General features: G+C 45.3%; 1 protein-coding gene across 10 annotated transcripts in view; it reads right to left on the reverse strand.

Moving 5' to 3' along the window:
• Nucleotides 1–2,174: 2,174 nt before the first annotated feature.
• The window catches only part of CEP78 (centrosomal protein 78), a 54,438-nt gene continuing 44,314 nt past the window's right edge, over nt 2,175–12,298 (reverse strand). For 5 of the 10 annotated variants that reach the window (XM_074994731.1, XM_074994736.1, XM_074994733.1 and 2 more), the window contains one exon: nt 2,175–10,923. In XM_074994731.1, the coding sequence (XP_074850832.1) occupies nt 10,405–10,923 (519 nt within the window). In that variant the 3' untranslated portion in view covers nt 2,175–10,404. The remainder of the gene's footprint in view (nt 10,924–12,298) is intronic. The other 5 variants (XR_012645633.1, XR_012645632.1, XR_012645631.1 and 2 more) reach the window with 5 other exon arrangements.

Here is a 12,298-nt window from a genome sequence, read left to right on the forward strand (position 1 = left end):
TCATGTGTCCTTATTTTATACATGTGTCACTTTAGAAATACCAGGGGGAAAAAACCTACACTGACAGAAATCAGCAGCATCTGTGTGATGTCAGTGGTAAATTACGTCTTCTGGTCTATGCATTAACTCTGAGGGGACACAGATTGCCCACCACTGGCCTGGAACCTCTCCTGTGGCAGAAACACTCTGGCACTGATGGAGTCAACCACTGCTCTGATGAACTTTATCTTCTGCACTCAAACTAATGTAGAATTTTTGTTATTTACCAGCACATGACCTACAGCACCGCAACATCCATTTGGACATGGGATCTGGAGCAGCCTTCAACAAGCCCATTATCAAGGCATGGGTAGAGCTGGATACCCCGACGTATGAGGTAAGCTGCTACCACCAACATGCAATTGGTGAACATGCTCCATGCTGCTACTAGGCCAACCAGGAGGACTACAAACTAGTAGGGGTTGGGTCCCACTGTAAACCGTAGGAAGCCTCTGTGACCTTGAACGATTGTTATGTGGAAACATACGTCCTTGGATGCAGGGAGGGGATAATGAAAACTGTCTATCAGGGATGGTTCAGACAGTACTTGGTCCTGCCATTGAGGCAGGGGCTGGACTCAATGGCCGCTCGAGGTCCCTTCACCAGTCCTAATATTCTATGATTTTTTAATTGTTGACCTTCCATTGACAGGTCAAAGAGTAGCAGCCAGAATGCCAGCTGCATAGAGACAGCACAGGCCACAGTTTGAACCACTGAATCTGCTGCGCCTGAAGCTGCCTGGAAGGCTGCTCTGGGTGCAGCCTTGTTCTCCTTGAGGGTTACCCAGAATTCCTTCATGGATCCTTCATGAAATGAAACCTCAAACTTGGCCATGGCCTGCTATAGAATTGTAGCGGCTGAGAGATGTAGCATACCACTCTTACAGGCTGGAAGATGGTGGTTTTGCCCAAACAAATCTGGTCTCTTTGAGTATTTATTCTTGGGCTTAGCCCTGGGTTAATCCTGCCTCTTCCTCTGATTAATAGGCTCAACTATGAGACAGTTGGAGCTGGGCGAGTGTAGCTGTACTCATGACCTTAGCTGGTGCAAAGTATTTTCATTCAATCCTTTCTGAAAGAAGGAGCATACCCCTTCAGTAGGAGCAAAGCCACCCTAGCAGGTGCCATGGAGCAAAGGACATCAAACAGGGAGTCCAACAGCTCTTCTAATTTCACAGAAAAAATAATTTTGAAATTATTTGGAAAACAATTGCTTGTTTTACAATCTTGAAAAAAGTCATTTCAAATATGTTGTCTTGACCACATATTACACCATGATCCTTTTTGTCTATAATAGAACAAAAAAGTAATTACAAATATAAAGATTTTGGAGACTTCACTTTCCTCAGTTAGCAGTGGTCCTGGTCCCCTCATACTATCTTTTAGGGGGAAGTATTGCAGATGGACCTGGTTATAAAGCAGATATCGTTCCTTATGGATACAAAAGCCTCCTTGAGCTGGGGAGAAAACCACCAGGTCTTGAAGCTAATAAAACAAGTGGAATTGGAATACAGGCCTCACCCAGAGAGGCTAAGGAAAATACAGTGCCAGTTGAGTAAAGCTCTTCAGCCATGTGCTTAACCTTAAGCACATGATGAAGAGGTCTGACAAATCAGGATTTATGTAGCAAAAGGATATTTGCTTGCCCTCCATATTGTTGCCTTTTAGCTATTTAAGGGGAAAACAGTCAAGTAGATTGGGCTCTTCTAGCAAGGCACAAATGTTTGAACTTTCTTCTATGGATAAATTTAATGTACCAATTAGATAAATCATCCCTGTCTCAATCCTAGTCCTAGTGTACTGAAGGTTTTTCAAAACACAAATTTCATAATTTTAGGGGGAGCAGAGGGAGGAACATTTTCTACTTTTCAATGGGAAAAAAAAATCTTTTCATCGACAATATTTCAACCACCTCGAAGATAAAACACTTTGCTTATTGAGAAGAGAGTCAACTAATGGAGCTAATCATGACTTAGGTCTCTACTCCTTTGTATCATTCTGCTATTACCTGAATGTGGATAGGACTCAGAAGTGGGGGTGCACACTTGTTGTGGTTTACTTCCTCTGTGATGCACGGTGGACTGGGAGGGCAACTGTAATTTCCCAAGTCACAATCTCCCATTGTTGGTTCCCCGCAGAGGCAGCATAACATTGTTCCTTATTTTTGTTGAGACTGAAAACTGACAATCTGTAAGGTGTGGGGGCGGGGTGGAATCACTAAATGATTTCGGAAGGGTCCTTTCCATATTCTTGAGCCTGTACTTTTTCCACTTTCATGAAAAAAAAAGGACACAAGTACTTTATTCTTTACAAATGTTATTTTCAAAATATTTACATAATGATATTTCTATTTAAAGTATTTCTCTGGATTCATCTTCCACAAATCTATCAAAGATACTAAAGAGAAATGATTTAACAACAAGAATCCACAGGAGAAAGATCAAACAGCGTCTTTTCAGTCCATTCAGTATCTGCAACATTATATAAATAAAATTTAAAAAAAAGTGTTCATTTCATTATGCAGGCAAGTTAATCATACAACACAAAATTACTAATTTTAGATCTTGTTCTATGTTTCATATTTAGAGGCTACAGAGAAGCAAGAGGTTAACTTTAAATTGCAATAGACAGTTTGAAACTAAAAGCTCTGAAGGAAATCATTGCTTCAATAACATACTAGAAGTTTATCACTCACTAGAAAGCTAGACATCACCCACAAGATATGTAAAGGGCTCCTCACGACAGAAAGAGAAGTTACTCACCTGTGTAGTAACGATGGTTCTTCGAGATGTGTCCCCATGGGTGCTCCACAGTAGGTGTCGGGCTTCCCCAGTGCCACAGCTCGGAAATTCTTCAGCAGTCTCCGTCGGGTCGCGCATGCGCCAATGCGCGTTGGCTCTTCGCACGCTTACGGTCACGTGCGCGATCCGGTCCCCACCAGTTCCTGATCAACCGCTCCGGACATCTCTGAAAAACACAAACAGAGCTCCGAAGTGGGGAGGAACCGGTGGGTAGTGGAGCACCCACAGAGACACATCTCGAAGAACCATCGTTACTACACAGGTGAGTAACTTCTCTTTGTTCTTCAAGTGGTCCCCGTGGGTGCTCCACAGTAGGTGACTACCCAGCAGTAACCCCCCACGGAAAAAGGAGGTGGGTACCCGATTTATGCGCAGCTTGCCCTTGAAAGGACTGCTGTCGACAGGCGTGTATCCTCATCAAGCATCCTGTGCATGGCGTAGTGCTTGGCGAAGGTGTCATAGGAAGACCACGTCGCCGCTCTGCAGATGTCTCTCAGCGCGATTCCCTTGAAGAAGGCCGTCGACGCCGCCATCGCCCTAGTGGAGTGGGCCCTGGGCGGAACTGGCAGAGGAGTCTCGCGAAGCTTGTAGCACAGTCTTATGCATGACACCATGTGATTTGAAATCCTCTGCGAAGATAGTGTTTCCCCTTTTGACCTAGATGCAATGGACACTAGGAGTCTGTCCGTTTTCCGGAAAAGCTTAGTTCTATCGATGTAGAAGGCCAGTGCCCTTCTTACATCCAGTAAGTGCAACCGTGCCTCTTTGCTCGAGTTGTGAGGCTTAGGATAGAACGAGGGCAATACTATTGGTTCGTTGCTATGAAAATCTGAAGAGACCTTTGGAACGAAGGCTGGGTGCAAACGTAAGACCACCAACTCGTTTGAGAATATCGTGCAGGGTGGTGTGGACATATGGCTGCGAGCTCACTCACCCTGCGAGCTGACGCGATTGCCAGGAGGAAGGTCGTTTTAATGGTAAGTAGTCGAAGGGGAACCGTAGCCAATGGTTCAAAGGGCAGTCCCGAGAGTGTGTGTAGAACTAAGTCTAAACACCATGACGGCGGTATTGGTTTCCGAGGGGGGTACAGATTTACCAACCCCTTTAGGAAGCGTGAGACAACAGGATGGGCAAATATGGTTGATCCATCCTCTTCATGCCGAAAAGCTGATATAGCCGCCAGATGAACCTTTATAGAGGATAGAGAGAGTCCCTTTTGTTTGAGTTGTAGCAGGTAGTCCAGAATCATAGGTATAGTGGCGTCCCGGGGTGTCAGTTGCCTGGAAGAGCACCAATTGGAAAAACGCGACCATTTGTGTTGATAAGTCTTTCTGGTGGAAGTCCTCCGACTACATTCAAGGACTTGCTGCACTCCCTCTGAGCATGTAGTCTCTAGGGCGCTGAGCCATGGATTAACCATGCTTGTAGCCGGAGTCTTTGCGGGTGCGGGTGCAGTATTGACCCCCGAGCCTGTGTGAGAATGTCTGGCACTGTTGGTAGGGGAAATGGCCGATGATGTGCCATGCATAGAAGCAATGGGAACCGTTGTTGCCGATCCCAGGTCGGGACTATGAGTATCATGCGTGCTCTCTCCCTTTTGGCTTTCTCCAAGACCTTGTGTATGAGTGTTGTGGGAGGGAATGCATAAAGTAGAGGGCCCTTCCATGGGATCATGAAGGTGTCCCACAAAGACCCCTGTCCCATGCCCGCTCTGGAGCAGTATCGGGGACATTTCTTGTTGTCGCAAGTGGCGAACGAGTCGATTTGGGGAAAACCCCATCTGCGGAACACTTGGTGAAGCAGGTCTGAACGGATCTGCCACTCGTGTGTGGACGCAAAGTGTCTGCTGAGCTGGTCCGCCTTGACGTTGTGGACACCCGGTGAAGTATGAAGCTTTTATGGTTCTATTGTTGGCAATGCACCAGTTCCACAGACGGACCGCCTCCGCACAGAGTGTATGAGACCTGGCCCCCCCTGCCGGTTTATATAAAACATGGTAGTGGTGTTGGTCGGTATTTACGCTGACTTCTTTTCCATGCAGATAATTCTGAAAGTGCCTGCATGCATTGAACACTGCTGTGAGTTCTAATATGTTTATGTGCAGTGTCTTCTCTGCAGGGGACCATAAACCTTGAGTGGTTTTGTTGTCCATGTGTGCCCCCCCCATCCCGTGTGGGAGGCATCTGTTGTAATGAAAACAGTGATTTGTGGTTGGCAGAAGGGCACCCCTGGTAGTAGATTCTTGGGGTCTGCCCACCATGCTAGTGACCTTCGCGCCTCCGTTGTGAGTGACACCATCTTGTGAACGGTATGGATTGAGGGTTTGTATACGGTTGCCAACCAATGCTGCAATCCTCGCACGTGCAGCCTGGCGTTTTGTACTACAAACGTGGTGGTTGCCATATGCCCCAGTAGTTGTAAGCACGTTAGGACTGAGACAGTGGGGCTGTATGTTATTAGTTGTACTAGAGACTCGATGGCGCGAAAACGGGCATCGGGCAAATATACCCTTGACATGACAGAGTCTATCCAAGCCCCTATAAAATCTATATTTTGCGTGGGGTCGGTCTTTGACTTTGAAAAGTAGATGATGAGGCCCAGTGAGGTAAATGTGTATCATCCGTAATACCTCCTCCCGGGAAGCTCCCTTTAGCAGGCAATCGTCCAGGTACGGGAAGATGAAAATGCCCTGTCTGTGCAGGTATGCTGACACGACCGCTAGGGTCTTGGTGAAGACTCTGTGCGCTGAAGAGAGGCCGAATGGAAGGACTCTGTACTGAAAATGATCTGTGCCGACAATAAACCGGAGGAAGCGCCTGTGCGCTGGATGAATTGCGATATGAAAATACGCATCCTGTAAGTCGAGGGCTGCAAACCAATCTCCGTCGTCTCATGCCGCGATTATTGAAGCCATCGTAGTCATCTTGAAGCGCTGTTTGCGTAGATATTGGTTGAGTGCCCGTAGATCCAAAATGGGCCTCTGCCCTCCTGTCTTCTTCTCTGTCAGGAAGTACCTGGAGTAGAAACCTTTGCCTTGAAATTGCTCCGGTACTCTCTCCACCGCCCCTATGAATAGGAGGTGGTCCGCCTCCCGCCTTAATTCCGGTAGGTGAGAGGGGTCTCTGAGGAGGGGTGCAGTGGGAGGATTTGGTGGAGGTAATGACTGAAAGGGGATCGTGTATCCCGTGTTTACAATCTTCAATACCCACTTGTCTGAAGTGATGCTTTTCCATTGTGGGTAGAACGGCTTGAGTCGGTGATGGAACATGTACTGAGATTGGCACTGAGATACAGTCTTGGTTTCACGACCCTCGACATACCCGTCAAACCTGCTGTCTTATATTTTGCCCTGAGGAGGCGTTGCCTTGTTGAGGTCGACGTCTAGGGGCCTTGTAATGTGGTTGTTGACGACGTCCCTGATCATACCCCCGTTGAAAGTGGGTACATTGTGGTTGGTAACCATAACGGCGTTGTTGAGGATAAAACTTTTTCCTTCTGTATGGTGGGGTGTATATCCCCAAAGTCCGAAGTGTCGCTCTAGAGTCTTTGCTAGAGTGTAAGACTGAGTCGGTTGATTCAGCAAATAATTTCATTTTGTCAAAGGGAAGGTCTGCTATTTTTACTTGTAGCTCCTTGGGAATGCTGGAGGTGTGGAGCCATGACTCCCTGCGCATTACAACCGCAGTGGCTACGGCACGAGCCACTGTGTCTGCTACATCTAATGCAATCTGGACGCCTGCTCGAGAAGCTGCATAGCCTTCTTGTACAATTGCCTTAAGGATCAGGTTCTTATCCTCTGGGAGGAAGTCCATGAGGGCAGTAAGTTTGGAGTAGTTGTCGAAATTGTGGTTCGACAAATGGGCAGCATAGTTAGCCATGCGAAGCAACAGGGTAGATGATGAGTAGGCCTTTCTACCGAGGAGATCCAGTTTCTTTATATCCTTGTCCAGTCCCCCGGATTTGTACTGGGACGTTTTGGATCTATGTTGAGAGGATTCGACTACTAGCGAATTTGGCTGTGGATGACTAAACAAGAATTCCATACCTTTAGCAGGGACGAAATACTTTTTGTCTGCCCTTTTGTTGGTAGGAGGAGCGGAGGCCGGAGTTTGCCATATGTTAGTGGCTGCCTCCATAATTGCATCGTCCAATGGTATAGCTATTTTAGAAGAGGACGGGGGCCTGAGGTTTTTAAGAAGCTTGTGGTGCTTCTCCTGCACCTCCGCCACCTGAATGTCCTGAGATTGATCTACCCTTTTGAACAGCTCCTGGAATTGTTTTAGGTCATCTTGGGGGGAAATGTCCCCAGGAACAACCGCTTCGTCTGGAAAGGATGAGGAGGCATCACTGTGGTATCTCTCCAGTTCCTCGGGATCCTGGCTGTATTGATATGGTTGCCCTTTTGAAGCTTTGAGGTGAGGCTCAAAATCTTTTGATCCAGCCTCTGATTGGGAAACTTGCGGTGTTCCCCCAGGTGGAAGCTGTGCACTGTGGCGTTGAGAAGGAGTTGACGGAGATCTATGATGAGATGCAGACCTCCTATGTTGATGTCCCGTATAATGGTGGCGGTCATAGCAACAGGGACAGGGGCCCGGTGATGGGGACCTGGACCACGACCCAAAGATGTAAGGGTGATGCAGAGAATGCTGTGACCGTCAAGATGACACCGACGTATGGGGAGAGCCTCTGTGAGAATACTCATGGGGTCTCTGCTAGATGATGGTGAGAAGTGTGCAACTTCATGAGATGGACTTTGGAGAAAGGGAGATGGACGTCTGTGGCAGGCTGAAGGTGTTGCTGCTCGTCGAATCTCCGGTGGGGATCGCAGCGATAATGGCAGCGCAATTACCTCAGGGGAGGGACTGCGGTGCCGGGTCTTTGCTTTAGCTTTTGCTCTTTCCAGGCATCACTGGTGGTCTTATCGGTGCCGGAGGGCTCAGCACCGTAGTGGGTGCCGTGATAGGTTCCGCTGCCCCCGGTGCCGTCATTCTCGGTGCCATCATTCCCGGTGCCACTTGGGGTGCTTCGCTCGGCCCCGTAGGGCTTCATGCCGAGTGTTGCTCCGGTGCCGTCGGAGCCGAAACGTTCGGTGCTGCAGTAGCCGGTGCCGGTCTGTCCAGTGCCTGCACAGCCCTCGGTGCCGTTTCCTTAGGAACTGTAGGCCCCTGCGCGGGTACACGCACCGCGGCTTTCTCAGCAGAAGAAGCCAGCGTGCCCGGGCCCTTTGTTTCGCTCGTCCCGCTCCCAGAGGTAACAGGCAGGGATCGAGCTGGAGAAGCTTTTCTCTTCTTCTGCACAGAGGAGGTCAAAGAGGCACCTTCCTCTTGTGCAGTCCTGAAGAGCCCTCCTTATGGGGCTTCTCTGACGAGGCAGGCTGAAGTGCTTTGTCAAAGAGCAGCATCTTTAACCTCATCTCTCTATCTTTCCTAGCTCTATTCGTTAATTTGGAACAATGGGAGCTCTTCTGGGGAACATGGGTCTCCCCTAGGCACCGGATGCATCTGCTGTGGCCATCAGAAGCAGGCATGGCCTCCCGGCAAGATTCACACTTCTTAAAACTGGGGGACGACATTGTTAGAATTTAACTCTGAGTCCGTAAGTGCTAACAGCACACTTAACAGTCTATTTGCCAAACAATAGCGACTGTTGGACTTTGAAGGCTTGACAAAACTAGCAGGCCCACCCGGAGGCGGCCGCTCCGATCCTTAAAACAGTCTTGTACTTCTAAAACGAACTATAAACAGGGTAAACTAATACTATAATAACTATATAACTGCTAACTATTAATATTATAACTATTAACACAAATAAAATGAGTTTATCTGTCTCGGGCGTTGGAGCCAGAGAGGATTCCGTCTGCAGCCATTGGCGGTTGAGAAGGAACTGGCGGGGACCGGATCGCGCACGTGACCATAAGCGCACGAAGAGCTGACGCGCATCGGCGCATGCGCGACCCGACGGAGACTGCTGAAGAATTTCTGAGCCGCGGTGCCGGGGCGAGCCCGACACCTACTGTGGAGCACCCACGGGGACCACTCGAAGAAGAAATAACTTCTTTGTAAGTCAGGAAAGTTTCTTATTTCTTTAGTACCACCACCAGTTCATGATTTGTGACATGAAAGGAAAGGTTCATCCAGGCTTGCATTTTATTTCAATATTTTTCTATTTGTGTGTGAGAACAATTTCCACTAGAAGCAGTTCCCCACAAGATATGGTTAAACAGTATTGTTGGAAAACAGGTTCAATTTTGTTTTCTTTTAAATTCAATAAACTTCCGTCTTGGGGGCTGCTACTATTTCATAAAGCATTGAAAGTTCATGTTTCGTCATTAAATGGACTGAAAGAAACACAACATACCCCTCACACCAAAATACCTCAATGCTCTTCTAGAGGGTCCTTTATGGCAAGGAGATAGTTCTATCTTCCTGGGGCCTAGGCATTTGTGTTACTCAGCAGGATCATAAACTCATTTTCAGTCTGTATTTTTATTCTCTCATTGACATCACAGCTAAGAGTACTAAGACAAGGACAAATTACATGCAACATGAATTTTTGCAACAACAGTCTTGTCCATTAGGATTACAATTAATTTAAAAAGACCTTTTAACAGCCAGTCGATAGGAAAGACTTCACTAACTAGCCTTGAACCAACAAGCTGGAAGTAATCCCAATACTAACCCCTCCTCCCAGCCATCTATATGAAGCCAAATCAAATCAATTTTACTGTTTCAGAATAACCATCCCTATTTCAGAAACTAAAATTTTAAGTGGGACATGCTAGTGATTGAATTCAGTCAATAAGTGTCTTAAACAGAATCACTACACCTAATATAGGCTGATTAAATACAGATATATTCCATCGTCTGAAGGTAATAAAAATGGTAGAAATTTGCAGCTGAGTCAGTAAGAGTTATGGCTTATATTCTATAATAAAAAATAATTAAAATAATTAAAATCATTAAATCAATAAACAAAATCATTTAAATAAAAGTACTGTAACTTGAATTCACGTTACTGTCAGAGACAAGATGTACAAAACCACTTGTGTCTGTAACAATGAAACAAGACCAAACTCTAATACACATTATTGAATAAAAAGGGTTTAGACTCACTCTGATTTTCCCCAATTATAAAAGGGAGCTACACATAAACAATGAAGGAAGAATATGTCACATTGTGTTAGACATCAGTGGATATGTAATAACCACTGTTATAGTTTGAAATATGGTCAACTTAAGTGAAAATGCAAATCATAATTACCAGTAGTCCTGTCCCATTCATTGTATTGGATCAAAACTTTATTATTTAATAAATCTACAGTAATTTGTACTGCATAGCAAATCAAACACACACACCATCTCAGAGCTTTTCTAAACTTAGCGTTCTAGGGTGCCATTCTAATGATGTTTCATTTGGTTTTGCTAAAAACTGTGTAATGAGAAAAGATTATAATTATATCAATTAACAGTAAAAAGTGTGGAAAGTTTTATAAAGTTTTCAAAGCATACATTTCTCTCAAAAACATTTATTCATGTGATAAACCTGAAATTTCTTTTAGACTCATTTCAAATGCTTTTCATGCTATGGATACTTTCTTGTATTTCAGAATCAAATCCTTCTGTATCATTTTCAGAATGGTCTGCTGTCTGGAGTTTACTTTGATTTTTGGCTGCAACATTTGCCATTCCAGTTTCATTTGTTCTGTAGATGTGTTTTTTTGAGGAACAGTTTTGGCTTTCTTCACTAGAAGTAGCACTGATTTTTCTGCTACTTCTACTTTTCAGATTTACATTGGAATCAGAGAATGAATGATGACTAGTTGCTGATTGCTTCAAGGAATGTCCTTTTGTCTGTTCACTTAATGTGACACTCTTCTCAGAGGATGGTGGCCTGCTATTTTTGGATATTTCCTCTTTCTTTCTTTGATTGTCTACTTGAGCTTCAGTGTCTTCCCATGAGCTTTGCGGCTGTTGAACAGCAACATGAAATTCTTGTATTTCTCTGGGAACAGCACAGGAATTATTCATAAGAACCTGGGAATGGAAGAAACCAGGAAGAGAAACTCTGCGGTGTTCATCAACATTCTGAAGCAAAAGATTCAAATTAAAATCAAATTGCTTAATGAATCCAGAAAACCACTAACTCAATATATGGTACTATTGTAGTATTGCACAGTTATCTAACATACATACATAATGAAATTGGATGGCGGGGGAGCATTTTTAGAACATCCTTTATTTTTTCCAGCAAGTTCAGTTTAGGAAGGACAGTGATACTGGGAGTGATTGGGGAAAACCAAGGAAAAGGAAACAGGCACATTGCAAGAGTTTCACTTCTTGCATTTATTTTGGACCTCACCAATTGTACTGAACCAAATGAAGGAAAAATGAGTTATGAAAGTCACAGCAGCCATGCTGAATTATTTAAAAACCATTACAGACTTGCCTTGTGTTCTCACTAGTGGGCCGTGTCTACATGTGCCCAAACTTCAAAATGGCCATTCAAATGGCCATTTCGAAGTTTACTAATGAAGCGCTGAAATGCATATTCAGCGCTTCATTAGCATGCGGGTGGCCGCGGTGCTTCAAAATTGATGTGGCTTGCCGCCGCGCATCTCGTCCAGACGGGGCTCCTTTTCGAAAGGACCCCGCCTACTTCGAAGTCCCCTTATTCCCATGAGCTCATGTGATTTTGAGCTCATGGGAATAAGGGGACTTCAAAGTAGGCGGGGTCCTTTCGAAAAGGATCCCCGTCTGGATAAGACGCAGGGCGACGAGCCGCGTCAATTTTGAAGCGCCGCGGCCGCCCGCATGCTAATGAAGCGCTGAATATGCATTTCAGCACTTCATTAGTAAACTTCGAAATGGCCATTTGAATGGCCATTTCGAAGTTTGGGGCACGTGTAGACGTAGCCATGTTGTCCTAAATTATTTACATTGCAATGCCTTTTTTAGTAGCTATCCCACAAATCTCCTCGCACAATCCATGTCCTGGTGCATGACTGGGACTCCTGGTTGCCTAGATGAGGGTTGAGCAAAGTAGGGAGCAGGCCTCCTCAGGGAGGGGTGAGTGTGAAATGTCATAAGGGGGGCGCAGCACGATTGGCTGCTGGGCCTCAGGCTCATCCATCTGATTAAAAATGTTGAAATATGTTACTGTTTTTATGTATGTGTATTCCCATTTGTATACAAATTAATTAAGCTTTTATATTCTAGATACTTATTTTCCCCATATGAACATAAGTGAAATTTCCATTAGTTTGGATTACATGAGAGAGGTTGGGGGCCCTAACATAAAAAGTTTGCTCCAAAACCACCAGACAGCAGCGGGAAGATTAGATGAACCCTTCAGTTAGTGCCAATATGAATGCACACTAATACTCTCCAAAGTGAAAAAGTTCAAATAAAAACAAAACATTTAGCCTATGGGAAAAAAAGAAAAAGTAAAAACAAAACCCAG

Source organism: Carettochelys insculpta, chromosome 5, assembly GCF_033958435.1.
Source record: "Carettochelys insculpta isolate YL-2023 chromosome 5, ASM3395843v1, whole genome shotgun sequence".
Lineage (NCBI taxonomy): Eukaryota > Metazoa > Chordata > Testudines > Carettochelyidae > Carettochelys > Carettochelys insculpta.